The following is a 23254-nucleotide window of genomic DNA, read 5'->3' as shown; positions in this document are numbered from 1 at the left end:
TTTTGATCTGAATCCATGTTGTCCCCATAGAGATTTGTAGCAGGCTTCATTAGTCTCATCTCACTGCTTACTCTAGGAACTGGTTATTTTAAGAACTGCTTTTCCAACACTGCTGAGATATGATGAACTCTTGTGTACTCTCACATGCATTACATGGCAAAGTCTGTTTTATCTTGTGTGCAGTACACACTTAACCCAATTTTTAGATGGAACTAAGCTCTCTATCTTAACACAGCTCAGGATGAATCACGGGGAGAAGGCTTAGAGAAAACATGCAATTTTAATGTTTATTTATTATAGTCATGCGGTCCTTCTGATAAGAAAGAAAAGAGGTGAAGTTTTTAGGGGAAGGAATCCCATGTGTTTAGAGCTGGGTGTATGATTGCTGTAAGGGGTTAGACTGATCTGAGGATTTTAAGTAGGCTTGATGCTATTCTGGGCTTTTTTTTTCCCTTCATCCTTCCCCAAAAGGAGTTTTCCAGAGATACATAAAAGTTTACCCTTCAAGAACTGGCTTTAACAAGAAACCGCAGCTCTAGATCCAAGCTACCGCAGTTACTCCTCCCTGTGTGTGGAGAAGTGCAGAGCTCTGCCATTATTTCATGGAATGCCAGGACACTGGGGGCTGTGGGTGCCAGCCAGCCCAGCGTGCAGGCTCTGCACGTGTCCCCAGCAGCTGTGCCCATGTTGGAAGGGCTGCACTACCTGCAGTTGATTCTTCAGCTGTGACTCACCCCCATGGCGTTCACTGGCCGTTTCTGTGGTTTTGGCTGCTTCTGCAGCACTTCCATTGACCAGCCCAGTACTAATTCATTTAGTCTTAATCTGTAAACATTTGATTGATAATCATGAAAGAGCAATATAAAAGCTTGTGCACTGTATGGATTAAAAGAGCAGACATGTTTATAGCCTGATAACAACAGAGTAATCTGGCAAAGATCAGGAGTCTCACATTCCCATATCCAGATGATTTTATTTTTGGAGTCCAGTTGGTGGTTTTCATTTTTTGGCTATTGCAAAACCATCATAGGTCTTAGCTGTTGCAACACAGAAGGAGGAGGAGGAGAAGGAGGATGCTGGAACAGACGTTCTGCACTCTTATTTAGGAGGCTTTCCCAGTAGTTGCTGGTCTCCGAGTGCAGCAGGAGGAATGATGCTCCCTCCTCGCTGCCTGGTGAGGGGGACAGGGTGCAACTGTTGTCACTTAATAGTGCCAGCTGCGAGGGGCATGGACAAGCTCCAATGACATTTCTGCTCCGCCCCAGGAAGAGAAGTGCTGAGGTGAGGAGCGGGAGGATTGTAAAGTGGAGCCCTATGGAGAGGAGGAGGGGTATCCTCAAGACTTTAACCGGGAAACGGACTCGAGGCAAAAAGAAATGGAGAGGCAAGCAAACTCTTATTTCAGCCAGCAATCTGTGCTCTGCTCTGGGGAGGGCTTGCAAGTTGGAGCTTAACCAAAACACTAATTCTGCTTTTTTGGAGGGAGAGGAGGGGGGACCTCTACCTGGCACATCAATGTTATCCTGTCCTCTGCTCTCCATTTCTCCTGCCTGGGCTGAAGATGCTTTTTAAAAAGTAGGGCTGTTGTGTCAGGGTGGCATTGCAGCTGCATGTAAGCTTGCTGGGGAACTTGTGCCACGCTGCATCCCTGTCCCCTGGCGTGCTCACACTGAGCAGGCTGTTACTCTTCAATGCATGCTGTGTCCTGTGGTACAAATTAGACCTGAACTAATTGCGGAAGCGCCCAGGGCAGCGGGTGTAATTGGTGCTGTGCTGCCTGTGGTGTTGCCTGCCTTGTTCTTTTGAATCCCCTTTGGAGAGTCTGACATAGTGTAGCAGCAATGTTGTGGGCATCCTGAGTGTCACTGAGCAGTAATTCATCTAAAGCTTGTGGGGGATGGAAGGCTGAGGACGATTAGAGTCCCTTACTCTATTGACTGTGCCTGAAGGGAAGGTAGTAGCAACCCAAACCAGGCTACCCAGAAAATGGTTAAGGCTTTTGGTTGCTGGAAGGAGTCGTTTCTCTGTTTTTTCCTCCTCCTTTTCTTCCTTTCTTTGCTCTTACTGAAATCTTCCCCATTGTGCAGTACCTAATCTTGGGTGACCATCACTCCAGGAGCCACAGGGACCCCACGCCTTGAAAGGGGGATATCCTTTTAGGCATGATCTGCTGCAGCTGTAAATGAACACGTTTGTTTGACCTTGGTTACTTCCTAGAACAAGGAATTTATCACCCTATTTTTTTTTTTGGTCTTAATAGGAGCCCTGTAGCAGTTATACAAGCATCTGTTAAAACAATCTCTTAATTGTATGTGTTCCTCCAGCCATTGTAGTGACAAAGAAATCCTCCTGCAATGACTACCTTATCCAAGGCAGGGCAGAGAAACCCTGCTGGGTTTCAGATATGAAAATGCAGATATAACCTATCTCGCCAAACTGTTTTAAGTGCCTTTTTTTTTTTTTTTTTTTTTTTTTTTTTTTGAAGCAGAGTTGAGAGGTGGATTTGAAGTGCTGATTCTCCGTGTTTCCTGGCAAGGGCATTCCCCTGGCACACAGTCCCTGGCGTGGCCTCTGTGGCTGCTGGTGGGGTGTTTGCCAGCCTGGTCCTCTCTTTGTTCCCAGCAGGGACACATGCATCACATGAACACTGCTCCTGCCAGCAAGCCAATGCAGTCTTTTTTCCTTACTCCAGTCCCATGAAAACTGCCTAGTAGGTTGGAGGAAAGAAGGCATTTGAGTTGTTGGTTTAGCAATTAGCTTCCTGCATGTCCCCTGCTCCCCTTGCCACTGTTTGGTGCCTCTTGCCTTTCTACACACTGAGTTCTCTGCTGGTGCACGTGCATAGACATAAGTCCATGACAGCTTTTGTTTCTGGTTAAAAAAACTTGTATTTATCTCAAGACTAAAACAAAGTAGGGGTTGTAGGTATTACTTGCCTCAGCAGGTTGAAGGAAGATTATACTGCTGCTGGATTCTGGACTGGAGAAAAGACTGTGTGGGAAACAGTGTGAAACAGGGGAAAGCATCTCAATGTACTCTAGGTAGCTCAGCTAGCACTGGTTTAAACCAGAGTGCATGAGTCAGGTTGATTGATCATGAAGAGAAACATGATGCTTATTTGGAATGGATAGCTATGGTGAAAATTTGTATTATAAATTTCTATGTTGTCAGTTCATGGTCTTCTCCTCCTATTCCTGCTACTGGCTGGGGTTCAACAATCTATAGAAAAGCTAAATCTCTTAAACACAGGCTTCTAGAGGAGATGACTCCTCTTTAAAGAAAATTAACTTATGTAATTTGAGGAGAGGCAGAAGCATGCTTAGGGAGCAAGGAAGTCATCTAATTTTCTGGATTTCTTAAACCTGGTCCAAAGGGAGGCATTGTGATAGTGTTTCCTTTCAGGAAACAGTTGAATTAATTGCCTTTTTTCTAGGATTTTCATTTCACAGGATGCTGTTTTAATGGCTGATGCATTCTTTACCTCTTTCTTGGCAGGGATGCTAATTACTTGTCTGTAGAATCACTTTGCATCTCCAGTCCAAACACATATGAACATGCTGAGTTTGGAAATACAGCACCCAGCATCCTGTGCTTGGTTGTCAGTCCCTTGACTTTTCTGGTGGACAGTTTCAGACCATGCTGCTTCCTTCCCGTCTCTTGTAGCCAATTTGTCATCAGAAATTCAGGAAAACCCAAAGTCTGCTCCTGGCTGTGTCCCTGTTGTATTAAATAGGACATTCAGCAAGTTGTGTATCTGCTTCTGTCCTCCCTTTCAGTCAGCATCTTAATCCAGAGCAACAGGACCTGCCTCTTAACATGTGAAATGTTAATAATGCCAGTGTCCCAAACTGCTGTAATTGAGAAAACCTGTAAAATAATTTTGCATGAAGGCATGTTGGCTCTTACAAAGTAAAGATGTAAACGGAGAGGTTCTTATGACTTCTCAAGGCGGTTTCTAGGCCGAGCACAGCCGGTCTGTGCCCGGGTTCGGGAGCGCAGGGTCTGTTTGTGCTGCGCTGCAGAGCCGAGATGCGGCAGCCCAAGGGCTCCCTCCACATCTGGCACTGCTCTGTGCCTGCCTCGTGGCTCCACCTCGAAATGCATGATTTCGGTTTGGGGGTGAAAAAGTCAGAAATAAGAATAATAATAAAAAAAAAGACTAGTGATGTGGGGGAAGGGAAGGAGGAGAGCATTATTTTGCACCTTTCGTGGCCCCTGTTGGCGTGAGCGCCTGCTCTCATTCATAAATGGCTCTGACAGCCGAAAGCCCTTGCTCCGAAGAGAAATCAGACAACTGGGGGTCGGCTCCGAGGGCCCCAGAGGGGCGATGGAGAGAGGGAGCCGAGCCCCGTCCCGGCGGGGCCGCTCTGCCGGGGGAATGCGGAACCGCGGGGCTGCCGGGGGCAGGGGGCGGCCGTGTTCGAGCAGCGATCTGGCGCTATGACTTTTTTTCTTCTTCTGTTTCAAGTAAACACTCTTCCCCGCCCTCCCCTCGCTCCCTCCACCCCACCTCCCTCTCTTTCAGCCCCGCTCATGTGTTTCTATTTAAGGGCTGCAGTGCAGACGAATATGATTGGCATCTACAGCCCCCTCTTGACTTTCAGCTCAAGCCTTTAGAGTGGAGAAGGAGCTGAGCCGCCAAGGGGAGAGCTGTTTCTTCTTTGGGTTTACTGGGGGGATGGCTCAGCTGTGGATTTATACTGCTTCTGCCCAGGATTTTTTTCTCTGAATGGGAGCAAGGATTGTGGAAACCATGTTGGGAAGAGGTTTATTTTCAGAATCCATCATGAAACTGTGCAACTAATTCACTTTTTTGGCTCCTTTTTGTATTTTTTTTTCCTCCCCTTTTTTCTTCTTCTTCTCTCCAATGTCCCTCTGTGCTGCTGGGTTGTGGGCCAGAGGAGGCTGTTTCTATATGGCCAGCCATTTGGGGATATGCTGCGAGCCAGGGTTGTTTGCTGATTCGCTTGGCTCTGGTGACAAGTTGGCCTGTTGTGAATCGGATGGACGGAGGTCGCTCTCAAGGAGCCATGGCTGGAAGCTGGCTTACGGCTTGCTTTTTCCCTTCCCCAGGTGCTGATGCTAGCTCTGAACCCATGATCCTGGAGCAATATGTGGTGGTGTCCAACTATGAGAAGCAGGAGAACTCTGAGATTAGCCTTCAGGCTGGAGAGGTCGTGGATGTCATAGAGAAAAATGAAAGCGGTAAGTTGTATTTGCTGCTTTTCCCTCTTCTGATGGTCTGATTTTTGCATTTGTTCCTCTGCTTTCAGTTTCCTCATCACTACTTGTTAGCTGTACGTTTGCTCCATCTGGTACAGTTACTATGTCTGGCAGAGGATGTTGAAGTTTTTTGATGTTGATTTGGGCTGGGGGCCAAATGTTGCCTTCTACTGTAAGAATGTTTCATAGGTTTTGTGTGTTAATTAGCCAAGGTACACTAATGGAAAATGAAGGTGACGGAGAGAAGGATCTGCAGCTAATGAAGCTGATGTATAGTAGGCTGCTATAGCTGCCCTGCTGTCTCTTCAAGTTTCTGTCAGTATTTCCATTACTAACTCCCTTTGCAGAGGATTTATAGGATGAGTGTTTAAAAATTGCTTGGGATGAAACTTGGCTTGACAGCTTAGCCTGTGGCCCAGAGCTCAGTAGGGAGGGGAGAGAATGTGCGTAGATAAATACGTGGCCATGCACAGTTTCAAAACTTCTTGCAGAAGTGTTAATTGGGGAATTTTGAGGCAGAGAGGCAGAGGCTGTCATGTAAAAGCAAGATGAAATCCCCTTCTGCCATGCGTGGAATAACCAGCTTGCACTTGGAAAATGAGATTTTTGGCAAATGTTTGTATAGATTTCTTTTCTGTACTCGAACTTTTGGATGCCTGGTAGCTTTGAGTTGGGCAGAACACATGCAGGAGAGTGTGTACGTGTGAGTGGTTGGAGTGGCTTAGCAGCTGGTTTGAATAACTGCCTGTCTTCAGCAGCTCCCCTCCTCCTCTCCAGCACTCCTTGTGTATTAATCCAGAGCTGTTGTCCAGGACTGGTTTCCAGCCCACTCGTGACTTGTGTGTCCTCATCCAGAGGGGCTGCTGACATTTGGATCTGTTCAAGCCAAGGCTCACGTTGTGGTACCTACACATCCAGGGCTCTCTCCACTGGCAGGCTCTGGAGTGTGCTGGGCACAGCAGAGCCTGGGGACACTGGGCCGCTCTGATCCGAGGTTCAAATTCACCTTCCAGAGCTAGGTTATCCACAGAGATGGCCATGCATTGTATTTTTTCCCCTTCTTTTAATGGAGTGGTGATTTCTCTGTTGTATGAGAGCCTCATGCTTGTTTGGCTCAAAGTGATACAGTCATTTGCTGGCTGGTGACTTCGTGTGGAGTCCAAAAGGATTGTGTATGGAAAGGCACTGGGTAGTGTGGGCAGAAATACCCATCTCCTTGGTACTGACTGTATCACTTGCAGAACTAATGGAAACCAAACTGCTCATCTGCCCCATTAACAGCAGTAGTTTTGATTGAAGAGGGAAAAATGTCTTCACTTCTTGAACTGTGTCTGGCCTAGTGGACAAGCATCCTCCTTTCCAAGCCTGTGGCTTCTCATTGTCAGTAGTGGGTGTCCCTGTCATCAGAGCAAGCCTGGTTATATTGTGGCAACTTATATTCCTATTCATGGTGTCCTTGTCTTGGATAATGGCTTGTGGAGCCAAGGGAATTAATTGGGCTGTTAAATAATACAAGAAGCGTCTGAATTCCAGTTACAGTTCCTTTGTGTTTTCATTTAGTGTGGCCTCCCTGCCTTGCGCAGTTCAGACCACATTGTATTGAACCACATGGTATGCAGAGATAGAAATGGAGAATGTCAGGGTTTGAATTAATTAGTAGATCCTGGAATGGGACTCTTTTCAGGGAACATCCTTGAATTTGGATTATACTTCTTAAAACCATATTCTGATGCTTGGCAGCCAGATTCCTTAATGTCCCTGTAAACAAGAAAGGAAATCTGCAGCCTGGAATTCCATGCTGTGATTTTGCTCTTTATATATGTACAAAATAAAAATATCTATATCCTTAAAAAAAAACAGCAGATAAGCTCATAAGTCACAGATTGGTGATGTAGAGAGCATCACTTGCTTGGATGCCTTTTTTGACTGTTCTTGTAGGGAGCTCATGATTTAGTTATTCCAATAACAGGACTCCAAACAGTCTCTTAATTCTTCCCTAGGTTAAGGATACCACAAGAATGACTTCATTACAGTATCTTGTCTCTTCAGCTACAGCTGAACCTTTGGATGGCATGTAATGAAACTACCAAAATTTTGTTGAAAGTCAACTTTCAGAATTTAGAAATTATGGCTTGAATTTGAGTATCTGCTTAGTGTAAGCAAGCAAACCTGGAAGATGTGGTTATGACCCCTAAGAACATGGGCGTATAATTTCCAAGAAAATAAGGTTATTGGGCTATGCACATGTGTAATGCTTCATTTGACTGTATGGTTATGTTGGCTTTGTAAGAGTTGTGAAGCTCTACCTGTGATGTATAAATTAGGCTCATTCTTCTAATCCATACAAAGGAGATGCAAGGTGACTTGGATGTCACTTGCAGCAGGGACAGTGTCTTCAGTGAAAGGAAGGAAGAGCTGCTGGACAGCTTGTTAGCTGACAGCTGAAAGGTCGTCTCAGACTGGACAGTGTGTGTTGGATGTGGTGTTGGGCCAATATTTTGAACCTCCTTTTATGTACAGACATGTATATAGCATATCATGTCTGCTTTGGGTGTTTAACTGTACTTTGGGGAACTTAGATATGTAAAGGCACACAGATGACTGTTTCATTTTAAAACCTTGCCTGAATAGGGTTGCCTGCTGATGCCAAGGACACTTAAATGGTTCTTTTGTTTTCTGGAGCAGAAAAAACTTTGACTTGGCTTTATTGCATGGCTTTCATAGGAAAGAAACACCTTCTCTTTTCTGGTCAAATGTCCCTATGCTTTTTACATAAGGAAGCTCACAATCAGTTTCCAAATGATGGTGCACGTTTCACATCCTGCTGGGTGTTTTCTTCTGCACACTTCTAGGCCCTGAGCTAGAGTTACCATCTTTTCTGATGTTGGCCTCCAAATTGTGTGCTTTCCTGAAGGACATAAACTGTGCTTGTTCAGAGCCCAGTGTATGGGGCAGAGGTAGAAGGGGGCGGGGGAATATGTGGTATTTGATTTATTGAAGCCTTATCTGGTATTTCATGAAGCTTCTTTAGCTTCACCTTAAGTGTGTCATGCCTGCTGTGTAGTATTGCTCAGTGTTAATTTTCTCATACAGGAGATGGGCCTTGTCTCATTTGGTTTTCTCTTTCACTGAAAGAGTTGGATAAGTTGTCCTCATTATTGTGCTATTGGACATTATTTGAAGTTCAAACTTCTGTCCAGTATTATGACTTAGGAGCAAGGTCAGTGTAGTATATGTGGTGAAAAATTCCAAAACCCTCAGTCTGAGTTGTGAAACCTTTGGGTCACTATAACCTGGTTGTTGCTGCAATTACTGTGGAAGCAAGCCTTCCTAGACTTAAATAAAGCTGTTATACTTCAGAACAAGTTATTTAGTAGTGTACCAGCTCTCGGGCTCCAGCATTTGGTTTTTGCAGCAAACGCCTATCTTGGCTCAACAAAAGTTGTCCTTCGGACCTTAATTCTGTTTATAAGATCAAAATACCCAGTGTGCCTTTTGTATCTGATGAATACTTATCTTTTTCTTTTTTTCCTTAGCTGGGAGGAAAATCTGCATGTAGCAATGGTCACAAATGCATCAGAAGAAAAAAGGAGGTTTACAGTCTCTACAGATGTTGTCTGGAAAGGGGCTGTAGTTACAGGGTTTGTGTTTCTTGCTAGAAGTGACTGTGATTTGTTTAAAGGCATGGTGTAATCAACCTGCTCTGTCCAACACTATCTAAACATTTCTGAGTTGTTTCAGAAAAACTATGTGAGTAGTTGACGTAAGTCCTGTCTGTCGACTACATAGGCTTCTTTTAAACCTTAACCAAAAAAAGCCTCATGGAATGACTTAAAAATGTATTTCTGCTGCAGAAAAGAAATGTTGTGACTTTAAAGCAGGAATCTGACAGATTTCTCTAAGGTGGAAGAGGGAGGGTGAGAGCAGCTCCCTCTCTGCCAAGTTTTGCATGGATGTGGCTTGAAACGGTCAAGCTATAAACTGTCAGCAGTGTTTGCAATGGAAAACCTGACAGACAGTGAAGTATGAGCACAGTCCCGAGCACCTCAGCCTCTGCTGCTGCTGCTGCTGTGCCTGCAGGCAGGATGGGAGCTCTTTCCTTGCAGCCCCTGGGAGCCCTGCCTGCAGTGGAGGCGTCGTGGGATGGCGTTCTCAGCTGGGCCGAGCAGGGCTGTAGCCATTTCCTCTGCAATTACATAACTGCAGACCAATTTTCAGCATTACAGTACGTGTAATACGTAAAACAGGGCTATTATGGTTAGTGTAACTTTATCAGGACCCAAAGGAATCTCTGGGAAGGGAGGCTGCTTTTCTCTCTTTATCTGGGCTGTGGACTTGGTGCTGAGGAAGATCTTTGCTCATCTGGGAGTCCTGGCTTAGAGATCCTGGGACTTGCTGGCTGTCCACACAGTGTCAGGAGATGAGTGTGTGCCTGGCAGTGTTCTCTGCTGTACCATTTGGTTCCACAGGTGCTGCTCACTGGCTGCAGTCAGGGCCTAGGAGAGGGACATAGAAAGGCCACAACTCTCAGTTCCTGGGGATGCTCTGGCTTCTGTATTGTAAGTTCCCTGTTCTTAGATTGAGGGCTTTTGGAGTTAGGCTTCTGCCTCTTCATGGGGAGCACAGCACCCTTTATTTGAAGGTGTTGCTTTCCAGGGTTAAGTAAGTGGATTTATTTGGTACCAAAAGGGGCCAAGATTACTTTCACAGTTAATTGCTGCATCTTGGCTAAAAGCACACCCTTAAAGTGTTCTAAGTAGAAACAGAGAAATAGGGTTTCTTGCCACTCATGGACCAATCTTGCATCTTTATATCCCTTCTGCCATGCCTCTTTTTGCAAGTAGCATTGATTTTTAGTCACCTTTCTTTAGTGTTGGTCAGGCTTTTTTGTTTTAAATGTTGTAAAGATCACTGTTTCTATCTGGCATCTGCTTTTTTGCTGCTCTTTCTCTAGGTCCTTGTCTTTGTGATCCCCCTCTATACACAGAAGGGACTGTGTGCACTGCTAGAAAATGTCTCTGAGCATTAGTATTATCATGTAAAAGCTGGCCAAACCCAGTACACTTCTGTTTATTCTAACAGATAAGTGGCAATCTAGCAGCTTTCTAGGTTTCAAATGTGACTGTAGCTCTAGACCAAATTGCAAAAGCAGTTTCCTAGTTTGCTTGTGAATTGTCAATAGCTTTGCATCCACTGGTCAGATGTGCTACCAGACACAGAAATTGCCAACACTATGCTTTATTTCAGGTGCAATTGGTGTGTGTTGGCTTCCTTTAGAAAGCGAGCTTTTTTGGTTTTCCTTCACGTAGTATTTCAAGAGAGTGTAATTCACCAGATATGATGCAGGACTTGATTCCTGTTTGTACACCCAGCTTTGCTCTGCTGTTTGCTCTGAGAAACTACTTCAGTTCTCTGTGTTTCCACTTCTTCCCAGTGTGTCTGTGTATTTGAATCTGAAGCCTTGTAAGAGACCAAGGTCATGATATAAAAAGTAAATACTCCCTCATACAGGACCCCTTCCCTTCTTGGTCAGTCCTTGAGCTGTGCCTGGAATTTGAGAAGAAACAAACACTTCTGTAGGTTGAACACTTTTCCTCTAGCACCTTTGGCTTTTTCCCAGAGGGCAGGTTTAGGTGAGTGGCCCCACTAAGAATCTGGGACAGCTTGTCTAGCTGCTGCTGTATGTGCCAGTGTTCATAACTCTAACAAGGAGAGCCAAGTTTAAGGAAGGACCACCCCAAGCCCCTCTTTAGAAAACCAAGGTGTGTATCCTTCAGTGTGCATTCTGAATGCAGTGCTGCCTTGCCATGTGTCCTGCCTTTCTGGCACCAGCCCAGCAGCAGAGGTTATTTGATCCACTTATGAATCAGTTCCTGCCCTGCTGCAGTTTCTGTCCAATGTGTGTACTAATGCAGTCAAACACAGGCCATCTGAGGAGGCAGGGTGGGTGATTTGGAATTTTTGGCTAGGAGTTACTGGAAAGTTGTTTAATGTCATAAAAAACAGTGTTTGCAGAAGTTCTCTCTCCAAACAGGGACAATGCTGGCAAAGCAGAGATGCTTTCCTCCTTCAAATGTTTGCAGCTTGGGGCTGGAGAAGGGCTGCTCTGGGCAGGCAGAGGTTCAGAGCTGTGAGGAAGGATGCTCAGTGGCACTTGCTTGTCTCACTGCAGCAGTGTCTTTGTCTTCAGGATTTTTGGAGGCACCGATCAAGCCTGGTTGTTCTTTTGCTTTGTTCTGCAGCAGTATATGCAAAGGATCCTGTTGGTGCATCTGGCTGCAAAGGATGGGTTTTATTTTAAATTTTAGCTGTCTTGGAAACTGCTGTCTCTGGATGGAGCCTGGGTACCTGGCTCCTACCTGTTTTAAAGTAGTCAATGGAAATGGAGTATTGATAGGAGGAACATCTGCACTAACCCAGGTTCTGTGCTGGCTCCAAGGGAAGCCTGGGACAAACTTAGAGCAGAGAGGTAAACCTGGATGTGATGATTTGCTCTGGCCAAGTACTCCTGGAAATCAGCTCCTTTCTGGGAATACAGTGCCTGACCAACCCTGCAAACAGGCACTCCCTCTTCCAGTGGCCTGTTTGCTAAATGTTGAATGGATGGAGGGAATTTGCACTCACACCAGAAACAGCTGGGTCAGCAGGAGATGAGGAGGAGCCCTCCCTCCTCTGCTCTTGCCCTTGGGAGCCCAAGGGTGGGGTGACACTGTCTAATGACTTTAGCAGATGGAGTAAGCTGGAAGCAGCCCTTGACAGCCTACCCTGAGTTCTCTGGTGATTGTTTTGTAAGATATTTTCTGAACACCTTTTTTCTTGCCTTTTTCCTCATCTGGTTGAATTTTTAACTCTGTGCCTCAATAAAGAGGATGGCAGCTGCTTTCTTTTTCTGGTTGTTTTATTTCAGCAGTCAAAACGTGTTGGTATGGCTGAAGCCCGCATTTGATTTTCCACAGTTAAACTTGAATTCACTGTGCCCAGAAAGGAATCATGCCACAACATTTCTGAAGTAGTTACCTCTGAGCTGCAGTTCAAGGCTGCCCTTACATAGGTTGGAATGATAAGGGGTTGGGACTGAAGTTCCTAGGCCTGCCTATTGCTTGAGCATCACCACACCAGCTTGGGCTGTTGCTACATAAAATAAAATTCTTTAATTATGAATGTTTTGTGATATTTATGTTGCTATCTTGTGATGTCTAAATGGCTTCCTCTGCCCCACTTAGTAACTTTCATGGCAATTGACGTTTGTTTCTGTTTAAGAGCTTGGCAGGCAATTCTGTGTTGGAACCACTGCAGGGTTGTTACTACTCTGTTTGTTTTGTAGTGGTCCTCTATCACTGTGGAAAATAAGGTTGTTCTCCACTGCCACCTCTGAAATGCCTATTGTTTTGTCACTGTGCCAAGGGATTAGGGTGGGCTCCTACTTTCTGCTGGTGCTATTTGTTCCAGCCCCGTGACAAGGGGAGAGTGTGCCTTTAACTGTGCTGTGACATTTCCATCTCTTCTGGGAAGCTCTTCTGCATTTCAAAGACATCCTTGCTTGGTTTTCCTTTGCCCAGCTTCAAATTGCAGTTGGTATTTACTCTGCCTCCTTGATGACAAGCTCATTAAGAACTTTTGAAATATGTGTGTCTGCTAAAACTCTGCCCTTTGCAGTGCCTCCTTCTACTGGAGCTTTCCTGGGACACCTTCTGGAGCTCTGCTGCTGGGGGTGTTTTGCCTGTTGGGATGGAGTTGTTGACTGTGGCTTGTGTTACTGGGGTTCCCACTTGATTTGGGAGCAGCTCAATGTCACACTAAAGTGACCTTTGGTGTGTTTATAAAGCCTTGCAAAGTTACCTAGTATTGGTGTTCTCTTGGGTTTGTAGTTGAAGGTTTCAGAGTAGTAAGAAACTAATTACTGTTTTCCAAGCAACACTGCCTCATTTCATTCCCCTATAGAGAGAAAAGATTGATTAACAAGTCATAGGGACACAAAAGATGTCATGAGGTCATGTTTCTCTAAAGCATTCTCGTTTTTAACACTACCCATCAGATCCCTTTTATGTAGTGTTCACTTTTTAAAGAGTTTTAAAGAAACATCTCCAGATTAAGACATAAAACAGCTTCCAATTTGAAACTGTCCCTCTAGAACATATTTTTTCAAATGTTTTGGGCTGTGATGTGTAGTTTATATTCATTTTTCTAATCTTACTCCCATTGTTTGTCTTAATCTTGAGCAACTGGTGTTCTGACAGGGCTAGTTCAATTATGAGAGGGTTTTTCCATTTTGTGGAGATATCTGAAGTCCAACCACTTTGACTTTTGCATTCATTTGTCTTTTCTTTAGCTGATATCATGCCTCTGTGGGACAGCTTTCCCACACCTCTAAATTTCTCACACCTCAGAAGAAGGGTGATTGCTGTGACTAGGAAGTCACCAAGTATATTAAATATTTATCTCTAGGGCTGGGTTTTTTCCATGCTATCTTGTAAGCATTCCACTGAAGTAAGCAGGTTTCCCTTTTCAATTTCCATCCACCTGGCTTGAGGAGAACAATATACTACTCATTTAATTGTGGTTAGCTCTCCAATCTAATTGTAGGTTAGAGGACATCTACATTTCTCTGATTTCTCAAGAAATGGGAATTAGAGGCCAAAGAGAGGAAGGAACCCCCCTGCCTCACAAGTGCCAGCAGAGCAAGCCCATTGCTGGGGCCAAGCCTTCACACAGGCAGGACTGAAAGAGGTCCTGGTTGCCAGGTCAGCATGTGAGGAGATTTTTCTTGTTTTCAGACCACAAGAAGTGTATTTCAAAGGGGAGAAAAAGATATCAAAGTCAGCCCTTGCAAAGATTGTTTCTCTTCTGCATCTGTTTTGACTTCTCCATATCCAAGGCACTGAGACCCCCCCAGACCTCCTCTAGGAGCAGAAGAAGGAGCAAGCCTGTCTGGGCTTCATATTTGCTAGCTGTGGGCATGAAATCTGTTCCAGGATTTCTGAGACTGCCCTGTTAGTCCCTCTGCTGGGGAGACGGTGGGATGTGACCACTGAAACCACAGACCTGAAGACTTATCTGTGCATAAAGGCGCTTCAGCTTTGGACAAACAGGGCACGTCAGTAAGGGTGGAGGAGCAGTGGCACACAGGCTTTGCTGCCTCTAAGTTTGCTGTACAACACATCCAGCTACTCCTGAACTGTAGGATATCTACCGGGCCTCTGGAAACTTCACTTCTGAAATTTCCAGCTGCCTGCACGTTTCTTCCTCTTTCCCTTCTCATTTAACCCTCCTCTGCTGGGACTATGCTGAAGGCAGATAGTTGAACTCCCCATTTCTCCTTCATACCTTGTTTGGAGCCCAGGATGGCAGAGTGGAAAGGAAAAAAATTACATAGCATCCCCTCTTGGAACCTTTACTCATTACCTACTCTGTTTATGCAGTCACTGCCAGTTTCGGGACCCTGAAACCTGCCCCAAGAAAATCTTTCCAAGGAAAATCTGCTTTTTATATTAGAATGCATAAACTTTCTAATGATTGAGTTTCCTATATCAGCCAAATAGGTCACCAGCTCAGCACTGCTGCAAGAAACTACCAGGGGCCAAGAAGATACAAGTATTATTGCTGAGGCCTTCCAAGGAGTCCCATAGTTACCCTTTGAGCTACATTCCTTAGGATGTGACTGCTTTTAAAAGAACAACCAACCAAAAGAACCTTAAAAAGAATTTATTTTTAATTATTTCATGGATTTTTTCTATATCAAAGTTCCTTTTAAGAGAGCAGGTTAATGAAATGTCTTGAAATAAGCCCCCAGAATACTGAACTTAATGCATAATAACTGATGTTTTCTGCCCTTTGTTCTAGTTAATCAAGACAGTAATTATACACAAAGACTTTGGCTCTTGGAGTGACTTTCAGGCCTGTTTTTCCAAGTAAGAAAAAGACTGATGGTGCATTTTTGTTGTGTCAGATGAGGACAAGATTAATAAAGGATGGAAGAGATTTTTTTTCTCCCAAGCTGCACAGCAAATAAGCAGTTCCAATAATACTTTGGCAGCGAAATGGAAGCTTTAATCATTAGCAGACGCATTTCAGTTACGACCAGCAACATAACTCCATGCTTTTGGTTTTCATGTTAAAAAGAGTTCAGTTTTGCCACAAACCAGTTTCTTGTCCATCTTCAGATTTAGCAAAACCTATAGGAGTAATTGTCTTGCTTAGGATTGCCATAATACAATGAGGTTTAGGGGGTGGCATGACAAAAGGATGCATGTTGGCTCTTCCCATCCCCTCCCTTGGGCTGAGACATCAGACTTTCTGGCATTGTTGGTGGAGAGTTTAATTATATTTTTGGTAGAAAGATGTTGGCTTGTGGCTGGATTAACCAGAGCAGTTCTAGAAGAGGCAGCAGATGCGATGGGCTCTCTTGGAGCTCTATTTTACTGGCTGGCTTCTTGTTACTGCATTTACTGGCAAGTTCAGGTTTTTGTATCTTGTTACAGTGTGACTTCATCTCAAGTTGCACATGCAGTGGGACATCACTTTATTTCAAATGAAGCTGGACTGCAGTTGTATTGGCAATGTAGTGAAACTTCATCTTGGTGATAACAGCAAGTATTTCCCAGACCTCACTTGGATCTGTATCTCCTATTTTTCCCTGCAATGTGAATGTGTGCTGGGATGCCCTAACGTGTTGCTTTGAGAAGCTGTTGTGATTCAGTTGCAGAATGGCCTCCAGCTGATCCTTCTCCCATCACATGCACACTCTTCCTGGTCAGCATGCTGGTGGGATTTTCTGTGATGCAATCCTGTCTCCCAGCCCCTGGAGAGGAAGGGCAGTGCTGGATGCACTCGGGCTGCAGACTGAGCTTCACTTTGCTCCTTTATTAACACACCTGCCATATGTTTGTTAAAGAATCACAGACTGGTTTGGTACTTAGAGAAAGTTGCTTTCTCGTGATTAGCAGCAGCCTGACTAGCCAGACCAATGCTGTCAGGCACACATCTGTGCTGATGAGGATAAGGTGACACCTTCATGATTCGATGTCCAGGCCTTGAGGCGCTACTCTGGCTCTCAAACCTGACCATATGTGCAGGTGAAATGTATCCTTCTTAAAGGATGGTCCCTCTTAGGGACCAAACCTGGAATAGAGCTGGAATGACAAATTCCAGCAGGCTGAAACTGAAGTTATGAAGGCCCTAACCAGGATTCCTACTCACGCCCATAATGGAAGTGATGGGGAGGGCGTTGCAGGGTAAATCTCCATGCAGTGGTGACCCTAAGGCTGGAAGAACAGCATCTAACATTAAATTTGAATCATTGGCTTGAACATTGGTAGGTTCAGAGATGACACTTCATTCTCCCACATGGACTTTCATAGCTTTTGGTTGTTACTGGAGGCCTCCATGCACAAGGAAGAGCAGAGCTGCTTGGAGAGACTCAACCCATTTGTCTTAACTGAGTATTGCTGGAGATTTAGCATGGGTAATGTGAACTTGGCAAGATCCATCACTGACCATTGAAACCCTAGGATTAAACTCAAGGCCAGTTTATTCAGTGTCCTGGAAACCACTCAGAATAGCCTGCATTTCTGGGTGTCTGCAAGGACAAGACTGCACACACTGACTCATGGGAGGGAAGGTGAAGCTTGCTTGTTTGCCTGAAAACAGGATCAGGGGTCTGAGGGACAGTTTCTTTGATGTTTTGTTCTTAATTCTGTCTAAAATTCCTTACTGTTACTGAGAAGGGAATGCTCTGCAGAGTATGAAGAATTAAAATTACAGGATAGCTGTGTGCTCAGGGTGAGCTTGCAAGTTATTCTCTTGCTTCAAGTAGTCTGTGACCAAGATGTCCTTGAATAAAAGTAGAATGACCAGAAATAGGATGTTATTTTCATTGCCAGGCAAATGGGTTAACTGAGTCCTGTAGAAAATGCCTCTTTTGCTCCTCCTGAACACAGCAAGCAAAACTGGTTCCTGTACCAGCTACAAGTTAAATTACACACTTGGTCATTCCAGATGTCTTTGTATTTTTAGAGCTGACTATACACTTCCTGGACTGTTAGCCTGTTGGCTTCAAAATAAGAAGTGAGCTTCTGGGGCTGGCGTGTGAACCTTTCCACTTCACTGAGAGCTGGGAATTTAAGTATCTTTCACAGAAGTATCCAGGTTTGAGAGCCAGCCACATGAAAGGGTGTTGCTTTCCCCATGCCACCCCAGAGACTCCCCAGCTAATAATCCCAAACAAAAACCAGCATCCCACAATAAGGACACTGTCTGGAGAATGTGCATGTGGGATCTCGGGATCTGAATGGTTCTGGGGATGTCTTGCAAGATCCCTGCTGACACTGGTTTAAATTTGGCTCTGGATACTGGGAATTGTTGTGTAGAGACATTTGAGGGAAAACGCTGGTGGTTTCAGAGAAACTTCCATTACAGATGAGATGTAGCCACCCTTTGTAATACTGTGACAAATGCCAGTGTAGCCACCTCCTTGCATGGTGCACTTGAGTTGTACAAGGGCCTTTTTTCTACCAATTATGTGTAGATGTGGCAGAGGCTGAGTGCTTGGGCATGCACTTGCCCTTGGCAAGTGTATCTTGGAGGCACTGCAGTGACAGGAATTGAAATAATGACTGGGCTAAAGTCACCTGTACCTCAGCAATGGCTGCAGGCTGCCAGATGAGCTACTCTGGCTTCTGCAGACAAACAGTGCCAGGTCCTTGGTACATCAGGACAACCATCTGCTACAGCTGAAACTTGCCAAACCTACTAATTCTCCTCCATATTCTCAAATCTTATAATCCTTCCTCTATTTCTTCTTTGCCTCTTATTTGGGCAGACTCTTGAATGGACCACGTGAGTGGCCCCAGGTAAATTTGGTGGAAGTTTAAATGTGCATGGGGGCGGAAGATCTGAAAGGAGGATAACTGAGTGCAGGTGGAGATTAGTGACTTCCTCCCTGGGTATCATTTATTCTGCTGTGTCTCCAGTTTCTTTTCACTGATCGCCTATACCTTCTGTCAAGAACCTAATGTGATTAATGATTTTTTGTGAAAGCTCAATCCTTCTCTAATTTCTTCTGTCAAGAGCACATTCTAATCTAAGGAAATGTAACACAGCATGTTCCTCAGTTTAAGGAAATCAAAATACTGTGTTTCTTTGGGACTGAAGTTTTACTTTAACCTTGACAATGTGATGCTGAGGCATTTTTCCGTAGCTCTAAAGCTGTGCCATTATCAGGTCTTGGTGGATTTACTAGAATTGCACTTAAAAAGTAGAGCTCTCTCTTTCAACCTCCAAACCACTACTGAATGGCTCTCAAACCATCCATTGGTACTTTGTGTTTTTCTTTTGAGTTGGCAGGAAGGAGCCTCAGTTGCTGTAGTGGAGCCTCACCTAGATTGGTAAAAACACCATCACTTCAGAAAGCAAATTTCACAACTTTAGTCACAACTGTTCAACTGAAGCTGTAACTGAGGTCAGAACTACTTATCTTTGATTTCTGAAGCTGAATAGACCCCCTTTCTGGGAGAAAGTGACCCAGTAAGGCAAGTTCCCCTGAATGCTCACCAATGGCCAGCTCACACTTGAGACAGACAGCTTCTATTTGTAATACAACAAATAGCTATAGAACAGCAGAAGACAGTACAGCTAACCATGTAAAGAAACTCAGGAGCTTTTATTTTGGTGCTACATACTCCTTTGGAATGTATCTGTAGCCCCAGCATATCCTATTGGTAACAAGCCCTTTGCATGTTTTTGGAGAGTAGAGAGAGAAAATCTGTTATGAGCAAGCCACTGTTTTCTTCCTTTTGAGATTTTAATGTGGGATAAAAAAAGAAAGATATATGAATGATTCATCCCACAGGCTGTAGTGTTAATCCCATGAAGTTTATGTGAGCAGTGTGTGGCCAGCATCCTTGAAAGCGGTCCAGGTGCATTAGCTGTGGGAGGTGCTGTGTGGCCTGAAATGCAAAGGATAGTTTAAATAGACTTCTTTCCTGATGTCTGCTACTCAGATGTATCCTTCTGTCATGCCCTCTTCTCTGTTCCTTAATTTTTCCTTCTTGTGGTCTCTACTGTCTGTGTTGACTTCTAGTAGGGAGGAGGAAAATGAGTTGCATTGCTAGTCATGTTTTCCATCCACCTTTCTCTGCTCTTTTGCTCTTTCCATTCAAGAATGCCAGCACTGAGACAGTGATTAACTAACTGATTGACTGGACTTTGTACAGTTTTGCCAGTGAGTTGGTCCAGATATCAGCTTTGTTCAAGTCAATAAGTGGTCCCTGATCATTCTATCAGTTCTTATAACTGGGTGCCCGGCTGGGCATAATATTTGTATGCACCTCTCCATCTCTCAGGATGGACCATATCAGGTTTTTGTTTAGTTGGGTGTTCATACAGCTTCATAATCTTCCCTGAAATGACTGAGCCATGCCTCCTGTCCCATGTGCAGGGAATACGGCGCGGGCATGGCCCGTGGTGGCCCAGGCTGTGCAGTTCAGAGCCAGCAGGCAGGCAGATGGGCCCAGCTCTGTTTGAGAGCTCACAGAATTCATCAGTAGCCAGGAGGCCCCGGGGCGCGTGGGAGGCTGAGCGCTGTTACGCAGCTATCCTGATTTGTTTGGATTCTCTGCTGTCCACGGCTGGAGAACTTGGAAGTGGATGCTGGCAGAAGTGAAGCCTTCTCACAAGACTCTTGCTCTGTGCTTGGAGAAGTGAAGTCACGTTGTGAAGTCTAAATCCGTAGTGGAATTTGATGATGTTGGTTTAAAGGGTCCAAGAACCATGACAGAAGTAGGTTTTAAAAATAAAAATGTAAGGTGTTGACTAGTCAAGGACTGTGAAGATACTAGTGGAGTCTTTTCAGCAGGTGCTTTCAATTTCTGTTTGGATTTTTGGCTGTCCTCTTCTATTTCAAAGCAATAGTATTTTGCTGGTGGAATTTTGCCCAAGAGTGTTCAGAAATCACCATTTGAAGGCTGGTAGAAGGGATTTCAGAGGCAGAGGACTTTACAGTGTGACCAAGCAGGGGCTGAAGAGCTGGCAGCAGTGTAGCCTGGCTGTTTCTGCTCAAGACCAGTTTCTGAATAGGTGGCAGCCACTCTGGAAAATCCAAGTGCTGTTCCTTATCATAATGAGGAACAGGCTTGGGATGAGGTTGGGAGCAGAATACCCAGCCTCCCTTCAAAAAACTGCAGTTTTCACCCTCAACTTGTCATGAAGTTGCTGTTTCCCAAAACTGTATCTCTTCTGTGCTGCAGAAGGTCCTTGGTGGGCAGCAGTGGTATGAAATGATCACTGTTTGCTCCAGTTTACTCCGTGTTGCATTTTGTACTACATTCTGCCGATGATTCTCACTCTTTTATTAGCTTTCTATAGCATTCAAAGGAATAAACTGTAAATGTCATATGGCTCCTGAACTACACTCAAACAGCTACACATGGGTTCAAGATGAGAAATTACATTTCCAATCCAGACTTTGCTAAAATAGGAATGTGGGTTGTGTTCTGTCTAGCGTTTTGTTTTGAATAGGAGACTTTTGGTTAATGTCAGTCTTGGAGGAGAGGAAAACTGTCAGATGTCACAAGATCCCAACCGCTCTTTGTAGAGTGACTACAGCCAAAGACACTGGAGTGTTGGATTTCTGATGAATTTGAGTGACTTCTTAATCATGTGGTGGCAGCATCAAGGTTTCCTGGCAAAAGAGAATGGATAGTAAGCAAAAACTGATGTGTCCTAATAGTAATTTGCAAAAACAAACAACATTTCCTAAGGTGGATGCAGCAATTGAAAAGCTTACTTGTGGCTGTCCTTCAGCTTTCAACCTCCAAACCCCTACTGAAACCAGTGACTTTTCACTGGTATCTTGGGGGTGCAGCCATCTTCTTCCCCATCAGCTTCTTCTCCCTTCTGCTTTTTTGCAGGGTTTCTACTATTTTAGCCCATAGTGATCCATTTTGAACATCATCATGGATTTGATGCTTTTCTGTGGAATATGACAATTTGTTTGTGGCCTCAGTCCCCAAGGCTGACTGAACAGCCTGCTGGCTGTTTGGGATGGGGCAGTCCACATACACACAGAGAGGTTGGGGCTCTCTGTAGTGAAGGGAAGTAGCCCCTTCTCCCTGAAGCTGAATGATCTGGAGAGTGTTCCCTCAAGGACAGCTCACTGTGAAGTGCCTTCTTTTACTGTGGCACGTATCCAGGCCACCGTGGAAGATCCAGGCGTTTCTACTGCTGGCTTTGGCATGCCAAGAGTGAAATTGTTTTGAGCTCAGAAGGTTCATCTTTATCCTTCTCCTCTTCAAAGATTGCAAAATTAAAAAAAAAAAACAACAAAACCCAAAAAAAAAAAAACCAAAAAAAAAACCAAAAACAAAAAAAACCCCCAAGCCAACAAAACAACCCAAAACCAAACTTGTGAGTGCAGATAGGTATCATTGCTGGTTCCTTTACTCTAACTGGGATTGTGGCATTCTGAAAAGAAAATAGTCTTTCTCCCCCACCCATTCCATATGATACCCCTCCATCCCTTCAAAAACCCAAATGTTTGGCATAATGGCCTCTGGCTGAAATTTCCCTTGTAGGACAAGCTGGGCTCAAGCTATTCTTGCACAATGCCCTTTTCAAAATTCTCAAAAAGAGTGGAGTAGCTGTGTGCTAGCAGGCCTCCCCACAGCTGCAGCTCCAAACCTGAGGAGCAGATGGGCAGCTGGATGGTGTGTTGGCAGCAGGCTCTGCTCGAGCAGCAGCCTCCTGTCTTCAGCCTTGCAGGGGCTGTGGTTATGCTCTTGGACTGCGCAGCCAAAGAAAAATTAAGATCCTGATGGAAAACTTCTTGGAAGACTGAAACTACTCCTGCACATCTGTCCTCCCTTGGAAAAGGTATTACGTGCTGAAGTTATGAAATGTTGTTGGAGGGTGAAGTGATCTCTGTTTGCCAAAGATCCAGGAGTGTCTAAAGTGACTGCTTGGGACAGCAGGGTTCAGGGAGCCAAGTACCATCTTCTCCAGCTGCGCAGAGAACACAGGAGCAGGACTTTGCCAAAGACAGTAAGTTGATACCTACTGGCCAGGAGTTGATATCACTGGCCAACCTCATCTAATTTCATATTAATGTGAAAAACAAAAGATTTTTTCAGATTCAGTGTGCCTGGTCTCACAGAATGAAGTGGCACATCTAATTTAGTGTACAGCCCTCTGTAGTCCAAGTTTCTGTGCACTTCCAATTAATTTATTATTGTAGATGGTATGTACCCATTTGGAATCCCCCTCTGTTCATATTTAAAATTTGATTGTATTGTTAAAGCACTGAGAATGTCAAGGCTTTTGGGGAGGATTTTTGTACTGACTAGCCTAGCTTTGATGTACTTGCCAAACATCTGTGTGCTTTCTATATATTTTCCTCTTGCCTTCAGAAAAAGGATGGCTGCTTTTATTTGTGCATGAAATACTTTGCTAGGAATGGCTGTAAATCTGAAGAGTTGAAAATTGTCAAGTGAGCTTATAGACAATAGTAACAGAGAATAAGGAATTAAACCTGGTATGCAGTCTGGAAAAACTAAAATTCTTCAGAATCTTTTTTTTTTCCTCCTGCTGGCATGGGGAGGTATGAAAATTGAAAATCCAGCAAAGGTCCAGATTTGGAAACTTGAAACCATTGCAAAGTGTGAACATTCTGGCAAGAGCAGCACAGGGAGGACTGGAAGGTGCTGGAGTCAGGCTGTCCTGCATGGACAAGAGCTCCCTGCTGGTAGAGATGTCCGTTTTCTTCTTAAATCTTCTGGTGCCCCATCAAATTACTTCTGATTTACATGAGCAGTGATGAAACTTGTATTACTAATGTTAAACTGAGCATTCATGAGTATACAGTTGAAAGTTTTACTCCTAAATCTATGAAAAAGCTATGGTGTATAAACTCAAAGGCCTGTTACATTTCATTTGGGTTTGGCCATTAAACTCTGACTCTGTTAATTTTCCTACCTTCTTCATGGGCCAGTATAAAGTGATTAAAAATGTTCTGATATTTCAGGAAATGGATAATAAGGGA

General features: G+C 44.4%; 1 protein-coding gene across 7 annotated transcripts in view; it reads left to right on the top strand.

Moving 5' to 3' along the window:
- The window catches only part of SH3PXD2A (SH3 and PX domains 2A), a 245823-nt gene that overhangs the window by 170238 nt on the left and 52331 nt on the right, over positions 1–23254 (top strand). For all 7 annotated transcript variants that reach the window (XM_071446391.1, XM_071446390.1, XM_071446389.1 and 4 more), the window contains one exon: positions 5074–5205. In XM_071446391.1, coding sequence (XP_071302492.1) covers positions 5074–5205 — 132 coding nt within the window. The remainder of the gene's footprint in view (positions 1–5073; positions 5206–23254) is intronic.

This window comes from Agelaius tricolor, unplaced genomic scaffold (genome assembly GCF_023055355.1).
Source record: "Agelaius tricolor isolate 1412-34295 unplaced genomic scaffold, bAgeTri1.0.p SCAF_22, whole genome shotgun sequence".
NCBI lineage: Eukaryota > Metazoa > Chordata > Aves > Passeriformes > Icteridae > Agelaius > Agelaius tricolor.
The sequence above is the reverse complement of the archived record's forward strand: the minus strand, read 5'-3'. Positions and strand labels throughout refer to the sequence as shown.